Source organism: Hyaena hyaena, unplaced genomic scaffold, assembly GCF_003009895.1.
Source record: "Hyaena hyaena isolate Hyena2069 unplaced genomic scaffold, ASM300989v1 scaffold_219, whole genome shotgun sequence".
Taxonomy (NCBI): Eukaryota; Metazoa; Chordata; class Mammalia; order Carnivora; family Hyaenidae; genus Hyaena; species Hyaena hyaena.
This window is the reverse complement of record NW_024080850.1, coordinates 458072-473289: the sequence shown is the minus strand read 5'-3', so window position 1 is coordinate 473289 and position 15218 is coordinate 458072. Positions and strand designations below refer to the sequence as shown.

The 15218-nt window shown below is 56.0% G+C and overlaps 1 protein-coding gene across 4 annotated transcripts in view; it reads right to left on the bottom strand.

Moving 5' to 3' along the window:
* Positions 1 to 544: 544 nt before the first annotated feature.
* TXNRD2 (thioredoxin reductase 2) overlaps positions 545 to 15218 on the bottom strand; it is a 49726-nt gene continuing 35052 nt past the window's right edge. For all 4 annotated transcript variants that reach the window (XM_039242909.1, XM_039242910.1, XM_039242911.1 and 1 more), the window contains exons 12-18: positions 9539 to 9675; positions 6271 to 6366; positions 5849 to 5941; positions 4185 to 4256; positions 3910 to 4007; positions 1934 to 2143; positions 545 to 823 (exon numbers count right to left, since the gene is read on the bottom strand). In XM_039242909.1, coding sequence (XP_039098840.1) covers positions 2020 to 2143; positions 3910 to 4007; positions 4185 to 4256; positions 5849 to 5941; positions 6271 to 6366; positions 9539 to 9675 — 620 coding nt within the window. In that variant the 3' untranslated portion in view covers positions 545 to 823; positions 1934 to 2019. The remainder of the gene's footprint in view (positions 824 to 1933; positions 2144 to 3909; positions 4008 to 4184; positions 4257 to 5848; positions 5942 to 6270; positions 6367 to 9538; positions 9676 to 15218) is intronic.

Below are 15218 nucleotides of genomic sequence, written 5' to 3'. Positions count from 1 at the left end.
GTCTCTCCGCAGTGACTGACAGGTGCGGCCGGGTGCTGAAGGGCGCTCCCTCAGCCCATCAAGCCTCAATGTGCAGGATTAGCCTGAGCACAGCAGACAAGCTGGCTGGGAGGGCCACAATGGAAACGTAATGAAGTGCCTGACGTTCAGGGGACAGAAAGCCTCCAACACCCCTGCCAACTCCTGTCACTGGGCCACACCACTGGCAGGTTGCTCTGGAATAAAGCCAGTGGCTTCCCACTCCCCTTGAGGGCCTGCCTTGCTGTGAGGTGCACAGAGACCCTGTAGAGGGTCCTGGGAGGGAAGGTGGTGCTCCCTGTGCCTGGGAGAAAGGGTCAGGCTCTTCTGGGCGTGACTGCAGGGCTTGGGGCATGTTGACCCTGGCTCCCATCGTAGCACAGCTTGAAAGTGGCAACCAAACAACAGGGTGGCAGGGTATGGGGTGTATGTGTGACAAGCTGGGCAGCCAGGCCCCACCCCCACTTGGGTCATCCTGGGCGGAAGGTCGGGGGGTGTGCATCAGGGACAGCACAGGCAGAGCATATGTCAGGGAAACACCCTCTTTATTTACACTCCAGAAATGCCAGGGGGGCTCGGACATGGGCAGCCCACAGGGTGGGTTTCTGCGCATGTCGTCATCTTCTGGCATCAGGGGCCTGGTGGGGCTGGCCCAGGCAGGAGGGTGTGCGAGGTCAGGGGCTGACAGCCCCTGGGGCCATCCCTGCAGGGCACACAGGGGGTCTGTCCAGAAGCCACCCACGCTGATGACCTCCGGGGCTCTCCAGGCAGAGGTGAGGCTTGCCCGGGCTCAGCCTCTGGCATCCTGCAAGAATCGGGGTTCGGCATAGGGCAGTCAGGCCATCCTGGCATTTGCCTGGCCACATCTTCTGTGCCCACACACAGGGACCCTCTGGGGACAGAGGAGAAATGAGCCCTAGGGAGAGCCCCCGTCCGCAGTCCCCTGATCGATGCATCACAGGGAACACTGTACTGTTAAAAAGAAATATTTTGAAATGATAAAAATTTATAGCAGGCTCTGAACAAAACAGCTCTATTGGGTGTGATATTCTGGTAGGAGTTTCCTCGGGATACCCTTTGTCCTTATCAAGGGCAGCCCTGGCGGTGGGGGGGGGCTCTTAAATCCATGGGACCCTCAGCTGCTGCCCAGCCCTTGGGCCTGCCTCAGGGCATCTTGTGGGGTGCTCACTGCTTCATCTATAGTCTGCTTTAGCTCTCAGGACCCAAACCTCAGAGGGACTGACAGACATAGTGGACACTCCAGGCCAAGCTGTGCAAGCTCGGAGGACGCTCTCACACCGACAGCCGAGTAGGCCCTGACCACATGCAACCTTTTAGCAGGGGTCAGGGAGGGTCTCACTAATTTCTTCCTCCTCAGAAGAGGGCTGGGATGAACGTACCCCGAGGCTTCCGGCTGCCACCTTCCCAGCCCGACTTTGCAAAGCTCTAACAGAACCAGATGTGTGGTGGCTGCTGTGCACAAGGCAGCATCTCCACCTTCTGGGCAACAGGGAAACAAGCGGGCGCTGCTCTGCATGGAGCAAAGCTGGAGGGAGACATGCCCCTCCTGTCCGGCAGCCCACTGGGCTCAGCCAGGGGATGCGGTCCACACCCGATGCTCCCCCCAACCCCCGGACGGGCTGCTGTGGTGTGAGCCCAGCCTCAAGACATTTCCTGCATCTGGGGAGCAGTGGCAGCTAGGCTGGTGTCCGGGAGTGCCCTGTGGAGGGTGGGGCCCTCAAATGGCCTCCTTCCCAGACCTGTTTCTTTAGCCACCGTGGCCTGGGCACAGGGCTCACGTGTCTGAAGTGGCACGGCAGGCGTGGCCCCCCAAGTACCTGGAGAGAGCAGTTCAGCACCCAACCCCCCAACCACTGTTCCATCCTTAAACATGGAGACTACCCCAGCTGCATACCTGGAAATGAGCCTCAGAAGAGCCTGGTTGCAGGAGGCGGCAAGCACGCCGTGTGCCCTTGGCCTGGCAGGGATGGCTGCCTACCCTCAGCAGCCCGTCACGGTGGGGTCCAGGCCCGAGCGCTTGGAGATGCGCAGCTTGGCCACCTCCTCAGCGCAGGTGGGGTGGATGCCCACCGTCCGCATCACCTGCTCATAAGAGGCCCCGCACCTACGCACAGGGGGACAGAGGGACCCAGGCGATGAGTCAGCGTGGGGAGGCATGTCCACATCATCCCGTGCCTCTGAAGATGTCACACAGGGGAAGGCCTCAGAAGTCCCAGTTTCCTCACTGCTCCCCAGTCCCGGCCCCCACCCTGTCTTCCCCAGCCAACAGCCAGGAAGGGCTGCCAACACCCACGTGTCTCCCAGCAAATGCCAAGTAGCTCCAAGTCAGGCCCACCTCCCACCTCTCCCCTCCCTCCCTCCCTCCATCCTGGCCTCCTGCTGCTCCCAGCCCACCAGGCACAGCCCCAGCTTGGCCCATGGCTCCAGCTGGTCCTTCCGTGGGCCTACACCCTCCCCCTGCCAAGGTGAGGCTTGATCTGCCTGCCCCAGTGAGCCTGAGCCCACTTACTACTGCAGCCTGCACCCGCCCAGCCCCCTGCCCGGTCCTGCTCACCTCGCTCTTCTGGTCAGCACCCAGCTCTTCTCACACACATGCCCCCTGCACCCTCAGCAGCAACCACCCCCCAGGCAGTGTTCACCTCCTCAGAGGCAGTGAGTGTGGACTCCCCACAGGGCGCTTCCACTGTCTGCAGACAAGGCTGCGACAAACAGCACGCTTCTGTCTCTGCACACGTGTTAGAATATCTGGTGGGTGAGTTCCCGACATGAACAAGTGTGTGCATTTCAAATGTGGACCGAAGGCACCTAGTGGGAGGGTCTAGTTCACACCCTCTTCTTGATGGTGTCTGAACATGGGTCTCCTCACTCCACTGATTTGCTCAAACCTTTAGCCTCTCCACCTTCCAGAAAGGAAGGTGCTGGAAAACGATCACCACTGGGCTCGACGGTGTCAAACCCTCACTGACCAAAATGGTTTCTTGGTGTTTTAATTATATTAAAAATTCCAGATGAGGCACAGCAACTTTCTACTTTTTCTACTAATTTTTTTTTCCTGTGAATTGTCCATTCATGTTCTCGATCTTCCCATTGGCTCTGTCCTATAATTATTATTGTTACCGGGTGCCCGGCCCACCCAGTGGCTTCAATACCCTCGGGGCATCTGGATTAGACCCTCACAGCCCTCATCAGCCTTCCTGGGTAAGGGCCCTGCCGCTCTAGCTCCTGCCCTGTCCTACTTCCTACTTCCTATCTCCCCCAAGCTCCGAGGCTGGGTCCTGGCCACAGCCCCAAGCCCCAAGCATATATGGGGCTCCAGGCGGCCCAGGAAGCCCTTGCCGGCTCCCTCATGGCCACTTAACCTTTCCGCCCTCCTGCCTCTGACAGCCCCACACCCCACTGTCCCAGACAACCTGCCCCCACCCAGAGCCTCCATCAGCAAAGGCTCCAGGCAACCCTGGGGACGCGTGACCCCACAAAGTACAGCTTGTGCCTAAGGCCCAGCTCTGGAAAACACATGCTGGCCCTGGGGCAGCTCTCCTCAAGCTCGCTCATGACTGCCTGGGTGATTTGCCATGTGAAGGAGGGCCCCAACCCTGCTCATTCTGAGTAGAAAAGACCCAAACTCTGACCACTCCCCCACCCACCGTCCTGGGTGACCAGGCACATGGGCTTCTCCCCTTGCTCCCCAGGTGGCCCAGCTGCCTCTCGTGTAACGGGGCCTGCCACGTCTGAGGAGACGCTCTGCTGAAAACACGGAAACGCTATGTAAGAGCAACACCAAGGTGGCAGACTCCCAACCGCAGAGCTGCCGACATTCAGAGGGGCACTAGTCTGGGCATCGCGCAATGGCTAATATTCCTCTGGACTTACTTGATTCCCAGAGCAAATCCTTGAGTGACTTCACCTGCATTGGGACCGAGGAAGTGCAGGCCCAGCACCAGCTGTGGGGGCTTCCGCAGGCACACCATCTGAAAGCCACACTGTCAACTGCCAGCCTGACTGGAGACGGGACCCTGGGGCTGCACATGTGGCCCTGCCCTGGGAGCATGGGTGGTTGCGTGGAGCTTTCCCACCCGTGGGTGCCAGCTCTTCCCCTGCCTCTCACCTCCTGGCATGCCCCAGCCCAGGCCCAGGAGGACACTTACCTTTACGTAACACTGGGATGCATCCTGTTCAGTCACTGTGAACTCCAGTGGTTTATAATATGCATGATAAACCTAAGTGACAAGGTATCAAATCCTGGAGTCAGTAGCCTCCTAGGCATTTTATAGCCCCAGTGAACTGCATGGATGTGGTAGGAACCCGAAGTGCCCACCTGGCCCGCAGGTTGTGGTCTGGGGGGCGAGGACATGGCTCAGATGGCCATGGACAGTACCCCTCTCTCTCCCACACAAAGGTAGCCTGTGGCTGGAGCCACACTGTCTGCAGGACAGACCCGCTCCCGCCCAAGACCCCTACCGACCATGGTAGCAAAGTGGGCACCAGATTGGCTAAGTGCAGCTCACTGTGACTTGTTACAGAGCCTGAGGCTCAACACAGGGCACGGTGCCCCCAGGAGTACACATCAGGTGGATGTTGCAGAGTGGACGGGGTGACTGCAGACATTGGAAAGGGGTTCCTAGCCCACCCAGTGGCTATCTGGCCTCCTGAGGGCACTTTGGTGCTTGCTGGGCCCTCACTTGAGCAAAGGGAGGGAGGCAGGCATAAGGAGGCCCCCGGGCCACACTGGAGCTGTCGGACAAAGGCTTTCAGCACCCGAGAAGGGCTCGACAGCGTGTTCGGGGCTGCGGCCGAGTAAAAAATGAGCGGGGCCCTCACATGTGCTGCACAGCCATTATTAATTAATGGAACTTCAGAGAATATTGTTCTAACTAAGACAGAATTGAAAAGAAAACAAACAAAGGGTATTTGGCCATTCAACATTGTGAAACATAAAACAACATTATAGAATGCCATGAACATATGTCCCCATGTACTTGTGATGAATCAAACAAAAATAGCAAATACAGTGCTGGGGGGAAGGCTAGCCTGTCAGACATGGCCCATTGATGGAGGGGACCGGGGCTCTGGGGCAAGGGGCAGGCCCTGGAACCCAGTGACTCATTCCCGAAGGACACCAGGCCCCCAGTGGTGGCCACACGGGGTCTGGTTTCTCCTGGTCCGTCTGCAAGCTGCTGCAGTAGCAAGATGAAGCCTCACGGAAAGCTCCCAGCATGCATAGCCTGGCAGGTTTCAAAGGCTCCTGCATCCTGCTGAGTCATGCGGGGTACCTCCTGGAGCCACCCCAAGGCCACAGCAGGCCAGCTGAACAGATTCAGAAGTAGCCTTCCTCTGGGGTGAGTACCTAAGTCTGGGCTGTTGGGGGCCTGTGATCGTTGGACAAATCTCAAATAAGGAACTGAGGCAGGGGTGGCAGGAAGGTGGAGGTACACGAGGGCAGGGCCAGGTAGGGCAAGGTGGGAGTGGGGAGCAGCAGCCGGGGGGCAGGAGAAGGTCAGAGGGTAGGAGAAGCCTTTCCAGGTGGAGGAAGACACATGCCTTGTGAGGGGGACCACACCCTAAAGGTGCCCTCATTTCTAGGGCTGTCTTCCAGCACTCCTGCCCTACGTGTCCCTTCACACCATATCTCAGCTGTCACTCAGGGACCCCTGCCCTCCGCTGCCAAACTGCAGGCCCTGGGAAGCAGGGACGCCAACACTTGGCCTTGCTCGCTCGCCAGGCCTCTGTCGGGGAGAGGCTGTCATCAGGGCATGAGTGCTACACAGACATCATGTCCTGGCACCCCTCTGTCCTCGGGGACCTGACTTACCTCCACATGCTCTTCTCCGTGGCGAGCCATGGCCTCCTCCTCCGACAGCCCCACACAGCCATACTCTAGCGGGGTGAAGACTGTGGTGGGGACCTGGAAAGCAGGTCTTAAGTGAGGTACACTCCTGGGGACCCAAAACTGAAGGTCCCCACTGTGGGACACAAGAACAGCAAAAGCAGGCTAGGTCTACAGATGTGCTGGCTGGCAGCAGGGAAGAGCGCAGGTGGACACCCTCATTTATTCCTGGGCCACACCTTCAGAGCTAAAGTTCACACACATGCACATGGGAAGGCACATGTGCATGCACTCGCACAGATGTATGTACACACCCCCCCCCATGCCCCTGGGGAAGGTCCGCAATCGTCTCCAGGCTAATCGTCTCCAGGCTGGACTTAGTGTGCAAGAGGGTGGTGGGTACTCACGTTGCTGTAATCCATCACGTTGGAGGACTGACCGCACAGCCGCTGGGCCAAGAGCTTTCCTGCCATTACAGCCGTGGGTGTCAGTTCAGGCCGCCCCTGATGCAAGGAGGGAGCCCGGGGTCACTTCGGCATGTCTGAGGGAGTCTGCAGTACACTCACCACCACCCATGCCCTCCTAGAGAAGCTTCTCCCTTTCAGAAACCTCCAAAGGCTGTTTGCCTCTGAGCCCCAGGGTTCCTGGGAGATTTGCATGTTCTCCAGCTTGCTTCTCTCTGTCCCGCTCTGAGAACACACCTGTGGTTATGACCCCTTTCCCTAGAAGAGCAGGTGAGCTGCCCATGAGCCCAGCTGCACTGCCCACACTCGCGCACAGCTTCTCTCTGAACCCCTTCTTCATGTTGGTGGCCTTGGAGAGCTGCCCTCATGACAAAGCTCAAAGGAGATCCCGCTACTGTTCAACCATCTGCATCAACTGGGATTCAGGCTAAAATGGGCCCTGCAAGCACTTCGTGTGCTCCTGACAAGCAGCTTGGCTGGCACGTCACAGTCCATTAGAGATCCCAAGTCAGAACGCTGTGCTGCTGGAGGCCCCTCCGTCCCAGGGTGTGTCCTGCTTGGGGAGCAGGAGGTGGCACAGCCCCCAGTGTTCCTGCACGCGTCAGCCTGGGACCGGCTGCCAATCACCTCTGCAGCAGCAGGAAATGCAGATGTTGTTTGACATTCCAGAAATGAATAGAGATCCGCAGAGATAAACTCGTGAAAGCAGCCCGTGCATTCCACCGGGCCTGACTAACTGCGGAAACGTCCATGCGCACAGCACACAATATCGCACTAGACAATGGCCGCCCCGCCCGCCCGCTGGACTCTTCCCTGCTGGACGCCAGACCACTGGGGTGTCTGCCCAGAATGGCCTTTTTTTGACTGCCCAGAATGGCTTTTCCAACTGAGTAGTTTTAATGTGTCAATAGATACTGCCTTTGTGTGTAGTGTGTATTTCTGGCAACACAGTCTGAAACATTACGGTTTCCACTCTGTCGGCACGAGCCCTACTGTTGATGGATCTCGCTCAGCTCCTGGGTGCAGAGAAAGCACAGTGTAATACGCAGGGCACTCTCCCAGGGCCGTGAGTGCTATCTTGGGGTGAGGCACATAGGATGAACACAGAAGGCGCCACCAGAGAATGCCACGTCCCGACCACCAGAGGTCACACAAGCAACAACACTGCCCAGTCACGTGGGCATGTGAAGCCACTCACTTCCATCCAAACCAGGAGGCCGCCTAGATGCTCAGAGATGACTTGGGTAGGAGGAGTGGCCAGAGCTCTGACCGCACGCTCCAGCAAGCTGTCCCCAGGGTCCCGCCTCCATCTGGTAGTCTGCTTCCTGTGCACCATTTCATGAGTCTGGGTTCACGGGCAGTCTCAAGTGGCAGCCACTTGGCTCACAAGTCAGCACTGGCCACAGCTAGTGGTACCACAGCTAGCTAGAATGCCAGGGACCATGTTCTCCTAGAAGGAGGGGTCTGTATGGGGTCAGGTGTCTTCATGACAGACCTATGCCAGATGGGTAGGCTGGTGCTTCAGGAACAAAGGGAAGGCCCAGCCTTGCATGGCCTCCTGCCCTGGTCTCTGTGCCAAGCTCTCCAGAGGACCTGCCCATTGTGAGCTATGGCAGAGGCTGAAGGAGGGATGGTCCTGCAGCACTGAGGACACCCCCTCAGCTCTGGGATGTCTCGTCCAGGGACCCACTTGTAGATCCTTCCCCCTCTCCACCCCCAAGCATTTCCCAAAGTGGATTCTGGGGTGTGCATGGGCAGGGCAGTGCCTGCACGCTCAGGTGGGCACAGGTGTCCTCGATGAGCTCCCCTGGGTCCCCTAGCTGGTTCAGCTCCTCCTTTGGATGTCCCTGGACCACTGCACTATGCATCTTCTGACATCTACCAGAAATAGTCACTTATTTACTTGTCATCTATGACCCCGGCCAGAATGTCACTTCTACGAGGACTAGGACTTTTGTCTGTTCTTGCAGTGGGCCACAGAACTCAGAAAAGTGGCTGGTGCCAGAACACATCATGGTGGGCTTAATAGCATCCCCCACATGTGTATCTGCCTGCAATCTCAGAATGGGACCTTGTTTGGAAATGAGGCTCTTCGCAAATGGAAGTTAAGGAAAGGATTGAGATCATTTAGGATTGGTCACTTAGGGTGGGCCCTAAATCTAATGAGAGGGTCCTAAGAAGAAAGAAACAAAGACATACAGACAGAACAGACAGATTCTCACACACACACACACACACACACACACACACACACACACACACACGAGGATGGGCAGAGAGAGACCAGAGTGCTGTAGCTCCAAGTTGGGACTGCCCAGGATCATCAGAAGATGGAAGGGATGAGGACTCATCTTCCCCTAGAGGCTTTGGAGGGAGCACAGCCGTGCCCATACCAGATTCTGCCTCCAGAATATGAGAGAATACATTTCTGCTGACCCAAGCCATCCAGTTTGTGGTGATTTGTAATGGCAGCCACAGGAAACTAACATGTCAATGGTGCTGGCAGGTCTGGCCACCAAGAGGCCTGCTGGGGTCTGGGGGCTCTGGCATATCTGTCTCTCAGGCTCCTTTGGCCAGGGCCCCACCTGAGCCACCTTCCTTAGAACATGCCACACATATACAGGACAGGCCAACTGCTCCTGAGGCTTTGGGAATGTGGGGGCCCCACAACAGACCAGCCACAGGCCATGGGAGAGGTGATGACCAGATGCCTCCCAGGCTCGGGTGGGGCTTCCACCAGGGACTCACAAGGGGAGGAGCAGGCGGACAGTAAGTTGGGGCTGCGTCCATGTGCCCTGCCCCCATCTGACAGCCCAACTGGGGAGAGTACCGACTCACCCACAGTTCAGAGGGCAAACTAGGCGAGGGGGGTCAAGCTCGGTGCTGTGGGGCCAGGACAGCCCCATGGCTCTGTACCACCAGCCCACCTTTGGGAAGCTGAGGCCCATGTGTGCGAACAGATGCCCCTCCCTCAGAGGTTCACAACAGGAATCTGCTGATGGTGCTTTCAGTTTTGAAGCCTTCCCCATACCCCCTCCACAGAAAGGAGGAGCATTCTGGCAAGCAGAGGCTGATGCCCAATCCTTACCAGAACTTGAGTCTAATGGCACCTGGGGTTTGGCCCAGAGCCCCTGTGAGCCTCGTATGTCCCCAAGGCCCAGCAGGGAGGGGCCACGGAGTGGTGAGGTAAGGTGGCAGGTGCAGGCCGTACCTCTGCTACGTCTCCAATGGCATAAATGTGGGGGACGGAGGTGGCTTCCTGAGCATTGACCAGGATCTTCTGACTGTTGGGGTCAGTGTTTATTCCAGCATTCTCCAAATTCAGACTTCTGGTTTCAGGAATTCGACCTGAAGGAAATAAAAAGCAAGGCTGAAAGACTTTCAGCAGTTCTGACTGAGACACTCCTTGGTTTATTCAGAACACTTCTCAGAATGCCCATCTGGAATTGGTAAAACATGTAGCACAACAGCGTTGTGGGAGCTGCACACGCACACACACGTGCACATACACACATAGTGCATACGTGCACACACCCCACCTGTATTTGCACAAAGAATCAACAAGAGGATGAAGTAGGACTAGGAGAAACAGAAAAAAAGGAAAAAGGGTGGAGAAAGCAGAGATGGAGACAAGATTTCTCTAAATATAGCCTGTGATACAATTTTGGTTTTTTAATCATATACACAGTTTCTAGATTCAAACCACAAAAAATAAATTAAAAATGGAAGAAAAGGTCCCTGTAACTTGTAAACAATCTGAAACCAATGGGCCTAATTGGATATGCAGTTGATAACCAAGCACATACAAAGATAATTCGCTCAAGAGACTACAGCAGCGGCAACCCGCATTTCCACTGTCTGTCCTAAGAGGATTATATCCTAACAATAAATAGACCCAAAAACAGATCCGATGTGCCATTCAAAGTGGTTAAAACCCCATGACATCAAATTGAAATCGGGAATTTACTCATTCTATTTTCTTTCTTTAAATACAAAGTTCCTATGGCTCTGACCACAAAAAAAGTCTAGAAGCAGGGAGAACCCAAGAATGATGCATGTCCCATCCCTGTACGGTGATCTCAACCCTTCCCTACGGCAGTGGCCAGGCTCCAGGGAGCTAGCCCACTTCAGGACGCCTTAGAGACATGGCAGAGTGTGTACAAAGGTCACTCTGGCCACGGTTGCAGACACAACACGACAGGGTCCTGCAGCCTCTGAAGGCATTGTGCCCTGAGGGGAAGACATGGCATATACACAACCCAGGTCTCTCACAGGAGCTGTGGCTCCTGTCATCTGCATGCATTTTCTAGTGAGGCTAGGGCGCAACGTGTCTCAGTCTTTGTGGAGTGCGCCGGGGGGTCCTGAGGGAGCTGACAGCCTCCTGGGTCCCCATATGGCCCTTCCTGGGGTAGGTACCCTCCCTCCCACCCTCTCCATGACCCCAGGGTGCCCCACCCTCCCACCGGGTGCTCTTCCCGCAGGTTCACACTGGGGACAGGATGGGGCTTTGTGGTGGACTTACGCTTCCATCCCGCCACCAGACTGTGTTTGCATAAATAGGCTGTGGCCTCCTGTCCCCAGAGTCTGGCAGCAGGATGTCTCCCAGAGCAGGCAGTGAGAATGCACAAATTTACACCCCGCTCAGGATCTTGGGGCAGGTCCCACCCACCCGCTCTGGGAGCCAGCACAGGTGCTGAGCGAGTGGGGCTAGAGGCCAGGCCTCGGACACTCGGAGCCTTCAGCTCCTCTTCCCACAGTGCCTGTGGCGCCTGCCCAGCCTACATCCCCAGCCTAGAGACCTCCAGAGCTGAGCACGGAGATGGGCAGAAAGGCAGAGCCCAAACCACACATCATCCCTATCTTTGGGTGCAGTCATTTTGGCTAATTCTAATGAGCACATCTGGGGTGTGAAGGGCAGCGGGGCAGAGGACGGTGGGGCAGCAGTCTCCCTGGCAGCCTTCATATACTCACAGCCCTGGGCCTTGTCACAGCCGTGCTGCCAGCAGAGCCCCCTTTCTCCCCTACCTCGGACAAGGGGGCCTTGCTAAGCCAGGAAGTGGCAAATACAGCACTTCCTGCCAGGCTCTAGGAGGGCAGCGGCGGCCTCTCGGGGCTCCCGGAGGCTCAGGGTGTCTCCCAAAGGCAGAGATAAACAGTTTCAAAAGCACAGTTCCCACCGCTTATGGTGGCTCACAAGAGAGGTCGGGTAGTGGGTGGTGCCAATCTGAACATCTGGAAGACCATGTCCTGTGAAAGGGAAACCTTAAGTCTCCAGCTGCTCTCCCAGAGTGGGAAGTCAAAACACAGAGACTCAACTAAGCCGTGCTTCTCAAGTTCATGGGGAGCCGGCTCCAGCTTCTTCATTCTGTTGGCCACAGGAATCAGGGGCTAGGCAGGCTGACATCCATCGCCCAGCATACCAGACACAGGCGACGTGACACGAGGCCCTAGAGGGTCCCTGCCTTCTGACGGCACCCACACTGGCACTAGTCATGTGCATGGAAACCGGTGACAGGTCATATGGCAGCTCACCAGGCCTGTGGCCTTCAGGTAACTGCTCCAGGCTAAGGCTGGAGCGTTTGACGGCAAAGCTGGCTACCTGCAGACCACCCTGCTCTGGGGCTGGCCACACTGCACCCCTGCCTGACCGGTCATGGAAGGCCAGGAGTGTTTCCTCCTGTGTCTTATAGTAACCATGGTAACCATACACCTCACAGATGCCAGCCTAACGACATTCAAGGTCTCAAGAATATAACGATAAATTTAAAAGGAGTAACAGGAGTGGGGCAGACAGAAAGAATATGCCCAACTTGTGGGAGGCACTCCACTGATGCTTCTGGAATGAACAGTGAAGGAAGAGAAAGGCTGTACCAAACAGAGATGGCCCTAAAAGGGCAGCCATTGGCATATCGGCTTTAGGAAGCTGCGCTGGCAGGGCCTGTGTGGGGTGAGACCTGGGGTTGGCAGGGAGCCCAGCTCCCCTCCAGGCACCCCACTCTGTGGGCCATGCCCCTGAGCTGTGAGGTAGGCCCTGCCAGCCTCATGAGGCCACAGCCAGGACACAGTATTCTCTGAGCAAACAAACATCCCGCACGACCCTCTGAAGTTCTGTTCCCTTGTGCTCAGAACAGTCATGTCTCCCCACAGGTGCTAGGGGCCCAGTCAGATGGTGCGGGGCCCCCGCTTAGCTCAGGCCTGGAGCCCTCAAGGAAGTCAGAGGTGCTGGGGTGGAGACCTTGCGGCCAGCCATGTAAGCAGAGCAGCTCTGGCCCCACGGACAATGTCCAGTGCAGGTCAGACTTAAATGACCAGAAGCAAGACTCAGGCACCATGCAAAGTCTTCTCTCAGACCATTTTCCTCTTCTGCAAAAATAAAGGTAGCACTCCTCAGGTGATCTGGGGAGAGAGGGCAGCTCCCATGGCATCCCCCAATCTGCCTCACCTGTGTGTCACACATGGTGCTTTCCCACCCCTAGGAGGCCACCCGTTCCATGCCCAATGGGATCTCTTGCTCCCTGGGGCCTTGGCTCTTTGGCGCCTGGCTTGGGTTTGCCAAGCGCTGCTGAGTGGCTCCCCTGGATTGGTTCCTACATCTCTGCTCCCTGGACACCATCAGGATGGAGGTGGTGGTTTGTCCACATGTCAGTTTAGTTCCTTGGGACAGGACTTCAGCGGAAGGCTGGCCAGCCAGCTGGGGCTTCTCCAGAGCAGGGCAGGGAGCTGCGCCTTCTTGGGCTTGCTCATTCATTCCTACTGCTGTTTTAATTTTCGCTTCTTTGATTACCAGTACATTTACCAGTAAAATTAAGTACCTTTGCCCACGTATATATTAGCTGCATTTTCTTTTCTGAACTGCCAGTTCCTTGCCTTTTTTCACTCACTTATACATATCTCTATAACTTCATTGCCTTGTAAGTAAGAGCTTCTCACATGATACGCGAAAGACACCGCATCATATTTACTGCGGACAATCAAGGTGTTAAGATTCTAGATGCAGGGGCGCCTGGGTGGCTTAGTCGGTTGGGCGTCCGACTTTCGCTTAGGTCATGATCTCGCGGTTCGTGGGTTCGAGCCCCGCGTCGGGCTCTGTGCTGACTGCCAGCTCAGAGCCTGGAGCCTGTTTCAGTCTGTGGCTCCCTTTCTCTCTGACCCTCCCCTGCTCACGCTGTCTCTCTCTCTCTCTCCTAGAAATAAATAAAAATATTTAAAAAAAAAAAAAAAGATTCTAGATGCAAACATGTTCTCACTTTTAACTCAGAGGCAATGTCTAAATAAATATGTGGATGAGCCTTTGGAGCTGCCTCCCTCACCAGGCCTAGCCTTGCTCCCTGGCCTGAGTCCCTCTAGGGGACCATGTGAGCACTGGCGTCACCGAGATATGACAGTGCCTCCCTCCCTGTGACCCGCATCCAGGATACCCCAGGGCACTGAAGTGCTATAAGAAGCTGCATTCAGCCTGAGAGCTCTCAGTGCAGCTGGACCAGGCCAGCCTTCCCCTCATCGCACTGAAGTCCCACCAGCTGCTACTGCTCGCCCGGGGGAGGCAGCTTGGCCACCACACTCACCCAGCCAGCTGGAGAAGGCCAGAGAAGGCTGAAGGTCGAAAACCCCCCAGATGGCGGCTGTTGGTCATTACTACCTGCTCAGCTGAGCACAGGGATGTGGCCAATCGGACACATGCAGTTTCACGTGCGTCTCTCACGCCGTTATGGGAAAACGGGCATTCCCTCCAATTTCACGCCTGCCTGAAGCACACGTTCTGACGAGTGAAGGGCAATCCGTGTAATGAGGTAAGATTTAAGTGGCAGCAGGAGTATGACAGCGCGAATGAGGGGCTCTGATCAGACAGGCGCGGCGAGCGTGTAAAGGAAGCAGCCTGAAGCTCAGTGCCAGGAGGATGGGGGACCGGCAGCTTCGCACTGGCTCACGGAGGAACCAACCCTCCTGGGGGGCACATATGTGGCCCCCCAGAGCCAGCCACCCCATGGGCTGGGCCTGTGCAGCACCCTGGACCAGACACAGAACGTGGAACCCACACCTCCAGCACCTCTATTCGTATCTCTTGAAACCTACCTTTCAAAAACTTTATTATATCCTTTGTCATCTTTGAGACTTCAGGTAAAAGGATAACAACAGCAAAGGGCTCCTTTTATTCTCTTGAATGACCCTTTCTACATGAGCCCCAAAACCCTGCCGGCCTGGGGCCCAGGCAGGGCTCACCCTTTGCTGAAGGAAATTAGTGAGCCTTAGCATGACCCGAGGCTCACTGTGACCACCAGCACCTGCCACTGTCCCCCAGGCCATCCTGGTGATGCTTCTCACCCCAGGGGTACACGTGGGCTTTTCCTTTTCAAGCCCGCATGCAGCACTGACAGCACAGAAAATAACCTCACACGGGCCCCTAAGCCATAGTCAGCCCTAGAGCTTGGTGGAGTGCCCAACTCAGGTCCAGCTGCAGCCTGGTCCACTGGAACCCCCAGGAAGGAACACCTTCCTTGGCAGGTGGCAATTATTGCTGTAACAATTACTAATGTCACTCTAACCTTCCTGCTGGTTGACTGCTCCCAGCAGCACTTGCAAAATTTAGATAGTGCACGTTGATGCATGTAAACAATGTTCACTTTTCTTTAAAAGCATTTTCACTAAGGCTTTCTTTTCTTTTTCTTTTTTTAAAGAAATTGGTTTTCACCAAGTTCTAACCATTAATATTGAATTTGACTTGGTAAAAAGATTCTGCTGGATGACCATGAGCATAAAGGTAGGTCGGCCTGGGTCTGAAAGCTGTGGGTGACCCTGGACAGAAGGAGGAGACTGCTCGTAAGCCTGGCATAGCTCCTGGCCGCTGTCTGAGCAGGGCATCCTACACAGAGGGCAGGGGGCCAGTTTGTAAG